At 42.8% G+C, this 16129-nt stretch overlaps 1 protein-coding gene across 1 annotated transcript in view; it reads left to right on the top strand.

Annotated features, from left to right (window-relative positions):
• mybbp1a (MYB binding protein (P160) 1a) overlaps positions 1 to 16129 on the top strand; it is a 98380-nt gene that overhangs the window by 33900 nt on the left and 48351 nt on the right. The window contains exons 12-18 of the mRNA XM_072589331.1: positions 203 to 409; positions 7184 to 7292; positions 9278 to 9371; positions 11035 to 11186; positions 12147 to 12245; positions 14050 to 14196; positions 15595 to 15768. Coding sequence (XP_072445432.1) covers positions 203 to 409; positions 7184 to 7292; positions 9278 to 9371; positions 11035 to 11186; positions 12147 to 12245; positions 14050 to 14196; positions 15595 to 15768 — 982 coding nt within the window. The remainder of the gene's footprint in view (positions 1 to 202; positions 410 to 7183; positions 7293 to 9277; positions 9372 to 11034; positions 11187 to 12146; positions 12246 to 14049; positions 14197 to 15594; positions 15769 to 16129) is intronic.

Below are 16129 nucleotides of genomic sequence, written 5' to 3'. Positions count from 1 at the left end.
AGGGAGTTTGACTGTACCATGCATCAAAAACAAATGCAGTTTTATCTTTTTATTTCTGGATTTCCTGAGAGCTTAAAATTAATATACCTTTAGGAGGAGGTTGCTTCCCACCTCCTCTTCCACATCTCTCATGGCACATTGTTTAATATCCACAGTGACACATTTTGCATAATTAAGGTGTGTATGTTTTTGATGTCCCTAGTCTGTTGAACCATCTGAAGGCTCGACCTCTGCTGGGCAACTCCACCAAATCAATTGACTGCAATGAAAAACGCACGCTAGGATTTAAAGCAGATGGAAAATTGTGGATATACTCTGTTGTTTGTTACGCCGATTCCCTGCTGTCAAAGGCTGACTCAATCAGACTTATCCGACCCTTCACACAAGAGCAGAGAGAAGCCTGGAGCCGGTATGTAACCCAAACCTAATTAAGTTGAACCATAGGAAGCCATTTATCGGGGCCTATCCCTCTGTCTTTTAGTGCAGTTATTCCTGAATACTGTCTTAAGCAGCTGCCCTGGATGTATATCCTTCAAGGTAGTAAAACTCTGCCAATAATGCACACTCTGGTGTCTGGATTGTTCATAGATAGGAATGCTACTTGCGCAGTTAAAGTAGATGATGTGATCATTTATTTCCTTACTGTTAGTAGGAACTTGCTGTGCACAAAATTGACTGCATTTCCTTCATTGTCCTAGTGTGTACCCTATTCAAAAAAGATTTAATTAGTCATAAAGCAGTTTGACGTCCTGAAAATGAAAGTGCTATTCAATGCAAATCCTTTTTTAATGTTTCCATTTACAGCAGAATGTATTAGGTATCCAAAGAATGATGTAGTTTATTACCCGATTAATGTTTGTGACAGTTCCTGAGCTGTTACAGTTATAGCTTGGTCAAGCAGTAACAGTACACAAACCTAACAGAGATCTTAAAAAAAAGATTGTCAATCTGTTTCTAGTGAAATTGGTTGAGGGATGTACATTCACAAGATGGAGGAGAATTCCCCTGCCCAGGTATGGTTCTCTTTGTGATCTTTTGTACCCAAATGAAAGTGCAAACCAAAAAGGTGGTGCTTCTGACCTGGCAACAATGCCTCAGTCCTGCAGTACGGTGCCAGTCTCATCATGTAATGATATAATCTGAAATCAGGGGGAGGTAGCTTTTCTCTTAGTCTGAGAATGGCAGGTATGAAGAAGAGAATCTTCAGTAAAGGCAATTGTAATAAATAAAACTGTAGGTTCAGGGAGAGAAAGGTGCTGAAGCTGGACTTGACGAATTTGATCAAAACCTGGAATGGCTTTCCCCATGATCGAAGGCTGGAGGGAAGACTATCTGATGCCTTCAGAAAATAATTATATATGGAAGTTTAAAGCAAGAGAATTTGAGTATTGGAGTAATGCTGTCTTGCTGCAGTCATACAGGACCTTTCTAAGGCCACACAAAGAGCAAAGAAAATTTACTGCCCAGGAACAGGCCCTTCGCCCCTCCAAGCCTGAGCCGATCCAAATGTACTGTCTAAACCTGTCAGTCAATTCCTAAGCATCTGTATCTCTCTGCTCCCCACCTATTCGTGCATCTGTCCAGACGCATCTTAAATGAATCTACCGTGCCTGCCTCTACCACCTCTGATGGCAACACTTTCCAGGCGCCCACCACCCTCTGTGTGAAGTACTTGCCGCGTGTATCCATCCCCCTTAAACTTTCCACCTCTCACCTTGAAAACGTGACCTCTCGTTATTGAATCCTTCAACCTGGGAAAAAGCTTGACTCTATCCACCCTGTCTACACCCTTCATGATTTTGTAAACCTCAATCTCCTTTTTTCTAATGAAAATAAACTTAACCTATTCGACCTCTCTTTGTAGCTAGCACCTTCCATACCAGGCAACATACCAGGTAAACCTTCTCTGCACCCTCTCCAAAGCGTCCACACCCTTTTGGTAATGTGGCGATCAGAACTGTACACACTATTCCAAATGCGGCCGAACCAACGTCCTGTACAATTTCAACATGACTTGTCAGCTTTTATACTCAACATCCAGTCCAATGAAGGCAAGCATACTATATGCCTTCTTGACCACTCTATCCACCTGTGCAACAATCTTCAGGGTACGATGGACCTCCACTCCCAGATCTCATCAACTTTTCCCAAGGCTCTTCCCTTCATTGTATAATTCACTCGAGAATTAGTCTTGCCTAAATGCATCACCTCACATTCATCTGGATTGAAATCCCTCTGCCACTTTTCCGCCCAACTGTCCAATCTATCAATATCCTCCTGTATTCTTTGACAGTCCCTTATGCTTTCTGCTACTCCACCAATCTTTGTGTCATCTGCAAACTTGCTGATCATACCAACAATGCCCTCTTCCAGATCATTTATATATCACAAACAACAGTGACTCCAACACTGACCCCTGTGGAACACCACTGGTCACCTTTCTCCATTTCGAGAAACTCCCTTCAACTACCACTCTCTGTCTCCTGTTGCTCAACCAGTTCTTTATGCACCTAGCTAGAACACCCTGTACACCATGTGACTTCACTTTCTCCATTAGTCCATCGTGGGGAACCTTATCAAAGGCCTTACTAAAGTCCATGTATATGACATCAATAGCCCTTCCTTCATCTATCAACTTGGTCACCTCCTCGAAGAACTCTATTAAGATGGTAAGGCATGATCTCCCCCACACAAAACCATGTTGCCTATCACTGATAAGCCCATTCCTTTCTGAATATAAATAGATCCTATCCTTCAGTACCCTCTCCAGCAACTTTCCTACCACCGATGTTAGGCTCACTCGTCTGTAGTTACCCGGAATTTCCCTACTTCCCTTTTTGTACAGGGAGACAACATGAGCAACCTTCCAGTCCTCCTGCACCTCACTTGTGTTTAAGGATGCCACAAAGAAATCTGTCAGGGCTCCAGCTATTTTCTCTCTCTCCTCCCTCAGCAACTTGGGATAAATCCCATCTGGTCCTGGGGATTTATCCACCTTAATACCTCTAGCCTACCCAACACCTCTTCCCTACTTATGTCAACGTGATCTCGACTAATCAAATTTCTATTTCTAATCTCAACATTCATCATGTTCTTCTCCTCCGTGAACACTGATGCAAAGTAATCATTCAGAATCTCGCCCATTCTCTCAGATTCGACACACAGCCTTCCTTCATTATCCTTTAATGGACCAATCCTTTCTCTAGTTACCCACTTGCTTTTTATATAAGAATAAAATGCTTTGGGATTCTCCTTAATTCTGCTCGCTAAAGCTATTTCATGACCCCTTTTAGCCCGTTTGATTCCTCAGTTAAGACTTGTCCTACTCTTCCAATATTCCTCCAGGGCCTTTTCTGTTCTTAGCTGCCTAGACCTTATGTACGCTTCCTTTTTTCTTGTCTAGTCGTACAATTTCTCCTGTCATCCACGGTTCCTGAATCTTGCCCTTCCTATTTTTTGCCTTCAATGGGACATGCCTATTCTGCACTGCCGTTAACCCATCTTTGAAAGACTCCCACATATCAAATGTGAACTTCCCTTCAAATAGCTGTATCCAATCCACGTTTCTGAGCTCCTGGCTAATTTTGATATAATTGGCCTTGACCCAGTTTAGTACTCTTCCCTGAGGACCACTCTCATCTTTATCTACGAGTATTCTAAAACTTATAGAATTGTGGTCACTTCCCAAAGAAATCCCCCACCGCAACTTCTACCACTTGTCCTGGCTCGTTCCCCAGTACCAAGTCCAATATGGCCCCTTCCCTCGTTGGACTATTGACATACTGCTCTGGAAAACTCTCCTGGACGCTTCTTACAAATTCTACCCCATCCAGACCTCTGACGCTAAGTGTATCACAGTCAATGTTGGGAAAATATAAATCTCCCATCATCACTACCCTGTTGCTTCTACATCTTTCCATAATTTGTTTACCTATTTGTTCTTCTGCCTCACTCTCTCTCTCACTGTTGGGAGGTCTGTAATACAGCCCCAACAGTGTAACCGCACCCTTCTTATTTCTCAGCTCCACCCATAATGCCTCACTACCCACGACCTCCATAGGGTCCTCCTTTAGCACAGCTGTGATATCATCCCTGACCAGCAACGGAATTCACCCCCCCCACCCCCCCCCCCCCCCCCCCCCCCCCCACCTTTTTACCTCCCTCCCAATCCTGTCTAATGTGTCTGTCTCCTGGAACATTTAGTTGCCAATCATCATGCCCTTCCTTCAACCAAGTCTCTGTGATTGCAATGACGTCATACTCCCAGGCACCAATCCAAGCCCTCAGCTCATCTGACTTACACGCTATACTACTTGCATTAAAGTAGATGTATTTCAGGCCACCAGTTCTTTTGCGCTTATCCGCTCTCTGCCTACTCTTTCCTTTTTATTAATGCTACCTTCATGATTCTTACAGTCTCTAGTCTCCACCTCGCTGCCTGCTTGTTTTCTCTTCTGGTTCCCAGTCCCACAACTTGAGTATTGTGTGCAGTTTAGATTTCCTCGTCTGAAGAAGGACATTCTTGCTATTGAGGGAGTCCAGTGAAGATTCACCAGACTGATTCATGGGATGGCAGGACTAACATATGAGGAAAGACTGAATTGACTGGGCTTGTATTTGCTGGAATTTAGAAGAACTGGGGGGAGAGGTCTCACAGAACAATGTAAAATCCTGATGGCACTGGTCAGGCTAAATGCGGGAAGAATGTTGTCAATGTTGGAGAAGTCCAGAACAAGGGGTCACAATCTAAGAATAAGAGCTAAGCCATCCAGGACGGAGAGGAGGAAGATTTCTTCACTCAGGGTAGTGAACCTGTGGAATTCTTTCCCCCAGGAAGCTGTTGGGGCCAGTTCACTAAATACAGAGGAACCTCGATTACTCCAATGCCAAATATCCGAAAATCGGATTATCCGAAGGAGATCTCAAGTTTACGACAGAAATATTACATCAAAGACGTGTGTCCCACACTTTCCCTGGAGTTCTACACACGTGTGTACCCCAAACTCCCCTTCCCCAGATAATCTCTAACATTGTCCTGTAAAGGGCAAAGATGGAACCTGTCAAAAAGTTGGATGGGGTTGGGGCGGTGTTGGACAGAAATGGGGACGAGGGGAGGGGCAGTGTTGGACAATGTTTGAGGGGTGGTGTTGGGGGTGGCGGGGCGGGTTGGACGGGGTTGGGGGGGGCGGGGCGGGTTGGACGGGGTTGGGGGGGGGCGGGGCGGGTTGGACGGGGTTGGGGGGGCGGGGCGGGTTGGACGGGGTTTGGGGGGCGGGGCGGTGTTGGACGGGGTTTGGGGGGCGATGTTGGATGGGGTTGGGGGGAGTGGGGGCGGTGTTGGACATTGGGGGCAGGGGTTCGCATGCACTGTGATGCTGCCTTATATCCTGAACAGGGAGCACAGACTTCATAGAAAACTCCAAGCTCCAGAGGAAAGGCATTGACTCGATGAACCGACTAATCAATTATCCGAACGAAATCGTGCCCACGCATCTTGTTTGGATAATCAAGGTTCCTCTGTATAAGAGGGAGCTGAATATCACCCTTGTAGCTAAGAGGTCAAGGGGTATGGAAAGAGGGCAGGAATGAGATACTGAGATTCCATGATCAACCATAATTATATGGAATGATGGTGCAGGCTTAAAGGGCCGAATGGCCGCCTCCACCTATTTTCTATGTTTCTATATTACCTGGTTTGTGAGAAAATGATATGGTTAAGCTATCTAACACTGGCATGCTATCATTTTGGGCATTCTTGAGGTGTTTGAGCATTTGGAGTCTACCGTTGCTCCTGTTTTAAGTTAGTGTTTAATTAATTAATTTGTGAAGGAACGTGCTTGGGGTCACAGCCTGGAAAATCAAGGATCAGGCCAATAAACCAATGTAGGGTTCTCCGTTCAATTTCACCTCCCTCCCTGCTATAGGAAACATGTTATTAAACTTGAAAAGGTGCCGAAAAGATTTACAAGGATGTTGCCAGATTTGGAGGGTTTGAGCTATCAGTAGAGGCTGAATAGGCTGGGGCAATTTTCCCAGGAGACTGCCAGAGGAAGCAGTGGAGGCCATACGATTAGAACGTGTCAAAGGCCTCTGCTGGGTATATGCATAGGAAGAATATGGGCCTAATGCGACTAAATTAATTGAAGATGTCTGGCCCGCAGACGCTAGTTGGACCGAAGAGTCTGTTTCCGTGCTATACGTCTCTATGACTTCCCTGGGTGTGCTCCTATTGGATGTAGATAGGTGAAAGATGGAAAGTACTCTTGAATGTGGGAATTAAAGATGATGTAAATTTTTTTTTCTTTCTTTATTCATTCATGGGCTAGTGGATTTTGCCTACCCCTAATTACTCTTGAGCTGAGTGGCTTACCGTTCCAGAGAGCAGGCAATCACATTGCTGGGGGCTTCAAGTTGCATGTAGGCCAACCTGGAAAACAAAGGCAGGCTTTCTTCCCCAAAAGATGTTAGCAAATCAGATAAAGCAAATAACTGTGGATGCAGAAGATCTGAAACAAGAACAGGCATTACTGGAGAAACTCAGTAGGTTCTGGCAGCATCTGAGGAGAAAGGAGGAGAGTTAACATTTAGAATCCAGTGACCGTTCCGGAAAGGATGCTGCCAGACCTGCTGAATTTTTCCAGCAATTTCTGTTTCTGTTAATTAACCAGACTGATTGTTGTTGAAAAAAAAATTGTTGTCATGTTCACTGTTATGGAGACTTGTCGTATATTCCAATTTTATTGATAGAATTTAAATTCCATTGGTAGTTTTGGTGGGATTTGAATCCATTTCCACAGCATTAACTTCAGCCCAATGACTTTAACACTACATCACCAAGAGACAGCTGAATCAAATTCCATTCTTTTCCTCCCCATTCCTCAGGAGTAGGGCCTGACTGAATTGTCTCCTATCATGTGTGTTATTCTGGCTGTATTTATCTTTGGTTGGACTGGTTAATGGTTCACTGTCCTATGACCATTTCCTACTAAGATCAACCAGAAATGTTCACATACCAATTTTTCTTACATAATCAAAATCATACCATAACACAATAGATCTCTGCCATGTATATGAAAATTAGAATAGATACATGGCATTCCTTGTGCTAAGTTAATCCATGTTTGTCACCGGCTACACTGATGCAGTCACTGTGTCTGCTCACAAGTTACTTGTTCTTTTACAGAATGCTCAAAATTGTCGAAGATCTGCAGAAAAATGTAAAGACGTCAGCGCAGTTGGCGATTTCAGTCTTTCAGTTGCTCTTCCTGTCTGTTGGCATTCATCTCTTCAAGGTAATTCGAGGTCACTCTGAGTGTGGTATGTTTCACCTATTCCATAAGTTTCTTTAATGCAGTGTATACCTTTCAGTCATATTATATCTGCCCAGCATATGGGGAGCGGGGGCTGGTAAAGCAGTGCAATTGAAATGCAAACATCTTCTATGACACAGTAGTGTTTTAGAACAGTATAACGTAGTCTCATTATTTTCTTTGGTGTCTGGAAAAATTTCTCATCCTGATGCGTTCAGTTCATCTTCTGCCTGAAGTCTGCAGAAAGTGATAAACTACATGGCCTTTGGTTAACTAATTTACTTTCCTGATAAGGGGAGGGGTCAGCACTGTGACTCTTCTCTGATACTACCACCAGGAGCCATTCTTCACAGAAATACTTTGTGCTTCAGATATGAGGGCCACTGGAAAGCTGGTATTTATTATTCATCTCTAAATTAACCTGAGGAGGCGATGGTCCACCTTTTGGGACTAACTGACTAACTACAGCACTTGTGAGTTGATCCCATTCACGTCAATGTGAAATTGAATGCAGGCTACATTGCTTAAAGATAACTGGTTTTCTTCCTGAGAAATAGGTTGGCCAACTCCATAGAGGCAAGGTGAAAGTTTTGTGTAGCTGCAAACAATTGACAGAGGCAATACAATTTGTTGAGAATTTTAATTATTGTGTGAGTTAAACTAAACAGTTCATTGGTTGTCAAGTGACAGGCACCTCATTTGCTGAGTTTAAAGTGATTCAACTGCCCCTTGGTGTGTTGATAAGGGAACAATAGATTCGCCATCACATCACAGCCTCTGTTAGGACCCCAGCACTCTTGGGAACACAGTTCATTCTCCAATTGGCTGAACTCCAAAGGACACTCCATGCAGATTCCCAGTCCACCCCACACTAGAGACACACCGGTCTTATCATTGAGCAACCCTCCCTCTAGCTTTATGCAAGAAATCACACTCTCCAAATCAATGTTGAGGCCTATAAGCCATCAGGTGAGACCTCATTGCTACTGAGGGTGGCAATAGGAGATGAGAAGGTGGGAATTCAAATCTATTACTCTTTGCAGCTAGAGTTTGTAGCCAACAGCTGTAAATGATCCTGCAACAAAGGTGCATTTTGAAATTATGTATATAGAATGAGTATGAATGGTAAGGATTAGTCTCTACAATCTGCATAGTATTGTTCCAGTATATTGAGGAGCTTCTTTAACAATAGTATTTATGTTATATTTATATCGTTAAACAGTTTCCTACCACATATGCTCCCGAGCTGCCATCTTGGAGTGAGCTAACTGCTGTACTGTTAACTGGTAAATGTGTCGAGATTTCCAAGTTGCCAGGAACATTCCAAGTGGCGAGTGCATTTTCCCTGAATCTAGACATTCTCTGATCCAGAACACCATTTCCTTTACATTTGTCTTCATTTATGTTTCCCCTCTTCACTCCCTGCCATGTACAAAAAAAGCTGAACCATTCAGCTTGGCCTTTTCATGGATGGCCACATAGAGTCATATAGCACGGAAATTGATCATTTGGTCCAACCAGTCCCTGCTGAACATAATCCCAAACTAAACCAGTCCCACCTGCCTGCTCCTGGCCCATTATCCCTCCAAACCTTTCCTATTCATGTACCTATCTAAGTGTCTTTTTTTTAAATTCAACAGGGAATTGCTTTGATTCCTGTTCCCTTAGTGAGTGGATTTGAAGGTGAGACATGATCTCTTTGGATTGTGGCAGAAATCCTGACTGAACAGGAATTTTGTAATTGTAGCTTTCTTGTTCCAGTACCTATGCTCATTGATCTCATCATTTAATGTTTGCAGTGCATCTTATGAATTCAAAGATGTGTGAACAACTTTAACAAACCACGCACAAAGGGCAAGCATTAAGAAAATGAACACAAATCTCACGTGTTGAGAGTAAATGTGGCACCTTGTCAATACTGCTGTCTTCCCGAACTATCTTTAGCTCTTCTGTCTTTCCCTGTTTAGAATGGTGATGAATCTGTGGCACTGTTGAGTGACCTGCACACGTGTCTGCAGAAAGCATCTGCAGAAAGTGAAAGGCAGTCCAAGTCCGTAACAGGTCAGTACCACCCCCTTCAACACAGATTGTGTTTGTGTTTCATTACTGCAACCCACTAACATTCTGGAGACACTACAAGATGGTTGTGTGGCCCAACTGTGTAACAACAGGATGTAACCCAACATCTCTCAGCAATTTCGAAGGGCTCAAAAGTGGAAATTGTTACCTTGTGGAATGATTCAAGTGGATAGCTTTGACATTTTAAATAGGAGCCTCGAGGCAGTATTAAAGGAGGGTGGAATTGAGAGGGAATGATACTAAATGGGAAGGGGCTGTTATGGGGTATATAGACTAACAGTTGGTTTGGAAGGCCCTTTTTAGTTCTATTAATTCCATAATTCCAGGACAGAGCAGAATTCCTCAGTCTGTATCATATCTGGTAACCGTCATTTGCTGCCAGCCTGTATTTAGAGGATTCCATTGAATATATTAAAGGGGATTTTCACCCTAATTTACCCTAATTAAGATTGTTCTGTAAGGAGTAGAGACCAATGCTGTCTACATGCTTGTTTGTAAAATTGTGACTTTGAAACTAAAGCCCCTTCCTGTTCAAAACTGAGTTTTTGTTACTGACCAGATACTTTTTATAGATATGTTCTTAAATACAGCAACACAATTATTTTTAAACACTGATCTGCTATTGTCTAAAATGGTCTGGGCCTAGTCAGTTCTTTACCATAGTATAAATCATTGTGAAGAAAGGTGAACCTACAAATGTAATGTGGAAGCATAATCTGTTTAAAGTACTCCCAGCCACAAGAAGGAACATAAATCAATAATCTTAGAAATGTAAGTATTCAGTGCCTTGATCTTGTAGCTCCCATTCAGTTGAATCTGAGCCATCTTGTACCTTCACTTTACCTCTCTTAATAACCTTACCCTTTCTAGTAATCTCAGTTTTGAAATTTTCACTTGATCTCTAACCTCAGCAGCGTTTACTGGAGAAATGTTTCAGATTTTCAAGACCCTTTATGTGAAGACATTCACTCAAGTTATAAACGTGAATGACTTCATGTAAACTTTTAGGTTATGCCCAATCTGGACACTCACCAAAAGGAACAGTACTTTTTTAAAAACCAATCTTAATCACCTTAGAAACCTTAGTTAGGCCACTCTGAATCCAGTGTATTCATGGGACTGCAAGTCTCATTAAGCAATCTGTCCTCATGATTTATCGCTTTTAGTCACTAGCAAAGTTCTGGTGAATTTTCATTGCACCCACTCCAAAGCTAGGATATCCCACCTAAGGTGTGATGCACAGAACTGATATAGTGTTGAATATCTTACCTGATAGATTTTCAATTTAAGGATTCCATCATTCTTTACTCCGATCACTGTTAACTTCTTGGGGAGGTGAAGAGGATTTAATGAATCCACTGGTGAGCCTGTGGTTCAGGAGGAACAAAATTTGTGAGTGTTCTAGCAGCCCCACCAGCCAAAATAACCAGATCACTGGCTGGGAACAGTGCAGAGTAGATGAAGGCTTAATGGGCACATTCACTGATTGTTGGTGTGACAGACCTTTAAGGACAAGTTCAGTTTCCAAAAATGAAACCTTGTTACAGATTCCTCCCTGTGTAACGGGAGTGCTCGATAGCTAAGTTTCTGAACAAACACTATCAAGGTATTTTAATTCTCTCAAGCTGTCTGTCGTCATTTTCAGATGAGGAAGAACCAGAGTGGATGGAGGTTGTGGTTGAAATCTTGCTGTCTTTTCTCTCCCAACCGAGTCGTTTGTGGCGGCAGATCTCGAAAACAGTGTTTGTGCAGATTTGTCCTTACGTCACCAAGGCAGCCTTGCAACTCATTCTGGATGTGAGTAACAATTTTGTTTTCCACATTCTGTACTTCTCTTTCCTTCTTTCTTTGTTCTGATCCCAGAAACATTCCAGTGTAATACTGACAAAGTGTTTTCTTTTGGACTTTATGGTTGGGTCAGTCTGTCGGGGTCCTGGGAACTAACGGCTGGGTCAGTCTGTAGGGGTTCCTGGGGGCTGACGGCAGGGTCAGTCTGTCGGGGTCCTGGGGACTGATGCCTGGGTCAGTCTGTCGGGGTCCTGGAGGGTGATGGCTGGGTCCATTTGTCAGGTATCTTGGGCTGAAAGCCAGGTCGTTCATTTGGTGGTGGCCTGCTCGTGGTGGTAGTTTGCGTAGTGTCATCGAACTCACTTCCATGTAAACATCTTTTTTTGTGACGGCTACTACATACCGGGGGGGGGGGGGATCTTTGACCACCAACCCAACCATTAGAAATAATTGACAGCCCATATTCAGAGTGCTGTGAATGAGGTACTTGACAGATGCACGAAGTGGATTGAATGGTAATGGCACAGAGGGGAAAACACTTAGTCCTTTGCTTCCATGCCAGCACACTCAAGGGCCGTTCAGTCAGTCCCATTCCCCTGCTGTATCCTTGTTGCCTTGCAAATTATTTCTCTTGAGTATATTTCCAATATCCTTTTGAAATCGTTGATCGTCTCCACGTCCGCCCACCTTGTAGGCAGCAAGTTTCAGATCACTGGCACCTGATGCTTAAGAATGTCCTTCCTCACGTTCCTTCTGTATCTCCTGTTGCCCTGTTTGAGCAGCATTTTAATCCGGTTCTTGTGATATCCCCAGATGTTAGCAGCAACTTCAGCTGACCCAGTCCTGCACTGGGGTGATTGTGTACAAGATTGAATGATGTTGGCATTGCCTTGTTGTAAATTGACTGTGTAGGACTAAAGGCTCCCTCCCTGAAATGAATTAGTTCTAAAATCACCTCCTCTTAAACAGGTCTTGAAACCGGAATCTGAAAGTGGTGAAGAGAGCGCTGTGACAGTGACTGAAGAGCCTGATGAAACAGAGAAGGTCGAGCAGTCATCTGGAGATGAGGTTAGACTTCCCACCAGAAACTCCAGCTGTAGTGTAACTCCGTATTTTAGAAACTCCAACCTGGGCTACATGTTGATATTTTGATGTCCAGTTATTATGAAAAGGCATCAAGTCCCTTTGTTTTGTTGACTCTTGTTTTTAATCTCAATGCCGTCATTGACCTCTTTCACAGCTGCTGCCTGCTCCTTGGGGAAAGTTATCTGTAGCTGGACAGAATGCTTAGCGTTCGTTTCTAATGCTTCCTGATAATGTGCAGTGTCCCTGCAGCAATTGCTGTGACCTGAATGACACATTACTGACTCTGTGAGAACCCCTTAAATAACATGATCAGAAATGGAATTGTTTACCAGGTTCTAACTGTTGCTTGTTCAGTTCCAATGCTGTACTAGGTAGGTGCACAGAAAGTAAGCCATTCAGCCCTCAAGCCTTTTCCACCATTCAGCTGGGTCATGGTTTATCTTCCACCTCAACACCACTTGCCCACACTACTCTTAATGTCTTTGGTATCTGAAAATCTATCAGTCTCTGCCTTGAACATAGTGAGTGAGTATCCAAAACTCTCTGGGGGAGATAGTTAATAAAAAAAATCGCCAGCCATTGAGTGAAGAAATTCACAGAATCTCACAACTGAACCGACCTCCACTACATTTCCAGGCAGTGCATTCCAGACCTGAACCGCTGGTCGTGTGGATCAGTTTTTGTCTCGCCTTACATTTGCTGCTTTTGTAAATTACTTTAAATTTGTGTCACCTTGTTCCTGATTCTTTTACAAGTGGGAACAGTTTCTTCCTATCTATTCTGCCAAGCCACCTCATGGTTTTTACCAGATTTCCTCTCAGTTACCTATCTCCAAGGAGAATAATCCCAACCTTACCAGTCTGTCTTCATAACTGAAGTTAAAAAAAAATCACAACACCAGGTTATAGTCCAACAGGTTTATTTGGAGGCACTAGTTTTTGGAGCGCTGCTTCTTCATCGGGTGGTTGTGATGACCAGCTGATGAAAGAGCAATGCTTTGAAAGCGAGTGCTTCCAAATAAACCTGTTGGACTATAACCTGGTGTTTAGATTAGATTAGATCTGCCATCTTTCTGCTTAATTCACCCACCTACAACTTTCCTCAAAAATCCACTGTATGGCACTGAATGCCTGCTGAAGGCCCGTGACCACCACATCAACAGAATTACCCTCATTGATGTTTTCTGTACCCTGAATGTAAAAAAAATCTCCAAGTTAGTTAAAACACAATTTCTCCTTTAGAAATTCATGCTGGTTTTAGTTTCTCATTAGGTTCTAGATGGCCTGTATCTTATCTATCCACCTTGCAAGAATTGTATATACTTGAATAAGATCACCTTGCAATTCTAGAAAGTACAGGTCCAATCTCCTCACAGGACGGTAGCAATGACCCAGGAATCTAGTGAATTTTCATTACACTTACTATGTGGAATAAAAATTATTAATAGCTAAGTAATTATTTTTTACAAATATTCTTTTCAGTTCCTTCTCAATATGCAGGTGCTTGTCAGATTCCCAGTAATTGTGACTTATTGAATACTCTTCCTACATCTTAAGTATTTGCAGGTGTTGTCTCCTATCACACAAGGTGCCTTATGATCTCCTGGGTGAGCTGAAATATTTCAAAGACTGTGATATATTATTATAGCAAGTAATACTGTCGACCCAAGGTATATCATGGTCATCTTTGAAAAGGTTCTGGCTCTTTGTCTGTGCTTTATATGTTTGTTTATTTTCACGTCTCCTGATGCTTGTAATGACTCCGTGTGTACGTATTACTCTTCTAGATGGAGGACGACAATGACAGTGATGAATCTGAGGGGGATGAAGATGACAACGATGATGATAGTGAGGAGGAAATTGCTGAGGACGAGGCAGTCAATGACAACTTTCGCATGGAATTGATGAAGGTTCTGCAGGCAGGCCATGCAGCAGTAAGTTTTGATCTTGGCAAGATGGTGAATCACAAGTTAGACTTCGGGTACATTGCAATGTAGGTCCTCTGAGAATTGTTCCGACCTTCATTAATGGGAGCTGAGTGCTTCATCTTTTAGCAATGAAAGCTTAAAAAAAAGCATCTCTACAAATCTATACCTCACTGCATTAATGTTGAACTGGGTGCATTTAAAGGAAAGAAAGATGTGTAGGTGAGGTGGATTGGCTGTGCTAAATTGCCCAAAGTGTCCCGGGATGTGCAGGCTAAGTAGATTAGCCATGGGAAATGCAGGATTACAGTGACAGTGTAGGAGTTGGCTCTGGGTAGGATGCTCTCTGGATGGTCGGTGTGGACTCAATGGGCTAAATGGCCTGCTTTCACACTATGCGAATTCTATGAGAAAGAATTTGCATGGACATATAGCACTTTCCATTCCTAATAATGTACTGAAATGGTTTATAGCCACAGCAGTATTTTTGAAATCTATTGCTTTGTAACAACAATTAGTACACAGGAGGGTCTCTGAATCATGGTGTGTTTATGGTCAAGGGATGACTATTTGCTGCAATGCCTGAAAAAGCTGTTGCATTCTACATCAGGTGGTGCCATGGGGATCCTTTGTTGTCATCTGAGAGGGCCAAAGAGGCCTCAGTTATTAGAACATCAGCACTCCTTCAGTGCTGCTGGAATGTATCAGCCTGGAGTGTGTGCTGACGATCTTGTGACTCGGATGTGTTTGCAGTGACATAGGGCTACAGTCAGCTCTGATGCAATATGCATTTTCTACTTCGGTTTATCCTGACTAGGAAATAAATTGCGGTCCTTTCACTGTCGCCAGGTCAAAATTCTGGAATTATCTTCCTAAGGGCATTGTGGGTCAACCTAGACTACACTGGCTGTATGGTTCAAGAAGTAAGCTCACCACCATCTTCTCAAGGATAGTTGATAGGCAGAGGATACAAAAGCTTAAACACACATACCAACAGATTCAAGAACAGCTTCTTCCCCACTGTTCTTAGATTTGTGAATGGGCCTGTCAAATTTCAAATCTAATGTTGATCTTCCTCTTCGTGTGCCTTCTCTGCAGCTGTAACTTTGTAATCCTCACTCTGTTCAATTCACCCTATGATCTTCGTATTTCATGATCTGCTTGTATTGTACGCAAAACAAAACTTTTCACTGTGCTTAGGTTCGTGTCATAATCAAATTAAATTAGGAAAGGGCAATAAAAATAGTGCCCATGTCCCACAAGTGAATAAAAATAATCTGATTTATAGCAATCAGGCTGGTTCAGTAGACATTTGATCAAAGCGTATCTGAGTTTGATCTGAAGGAAGCTTTTGAAATCAAAGCTGCAGCTCTCGTCATTGCCCACATCTCTGTGATCCCTCCACAGTGCAAAGAAGGGGAGAGCAGTGACGAGGAGGAGGTGGATGATGAGACGATGATGGCACTGGACAAAAACATCTCCTCCCTCTTTGCTGAACACAAGAAGCATCTGCAAGCTAAGAAAGATCAGAAGGTGAAGCGTAGGAAAGAGAAGACCCTGACGATGGATTTCAAAATAAAGGTAAATGGCAAAATGCAAAGGTGGCTGGCACATAGTTTTGGATTAAACTTTGAAAGTTAGCAAAATGTTGTTTTTGATCAAAATGGCATTTTGTTATTTTCTCTGTAGAATTTCAAAAATGTCTCCTTCAATAATTGAACAGAAAAATATAGCAGAGAAGGCCATTTAGCCCATTGTGGTTGTTCTGGAGCTTTGGAATTTTTTTTCCAAACTGCACCCCACAACCCCCCATCTCTTTCCCTGCAGTTTTTTTTACCTTTGCAAGTATTTATTCAATTCCTTAGTTAAATTTCTTATTGAATTTAACTCAACCACCCTTCAGATAGTGCGTTCCATAGCACATCAACTACTTATTTCTGGG

The sequence above is a fragment of the Chiloscyllium punctatum genome, chromosome 19 (assembly GCF_047496795.1).
Source record: "Chiloscyllium punctatum isolate Juve2018m chromosome 19, sChiPun1.3, whole genome shotgun sequence".
NCBI classification, from domain to species: domain Eukaryota; kingdom Metazoa; phylum Chordata; class Chondrichthyes; order Orectolobiformes; family Hemiscylliidae; genus Chiloscyllium; species Chiloscyllium punctatum.
This window is presented reverse-complemented; position numbering and strand designations above follow the sequence as displayed.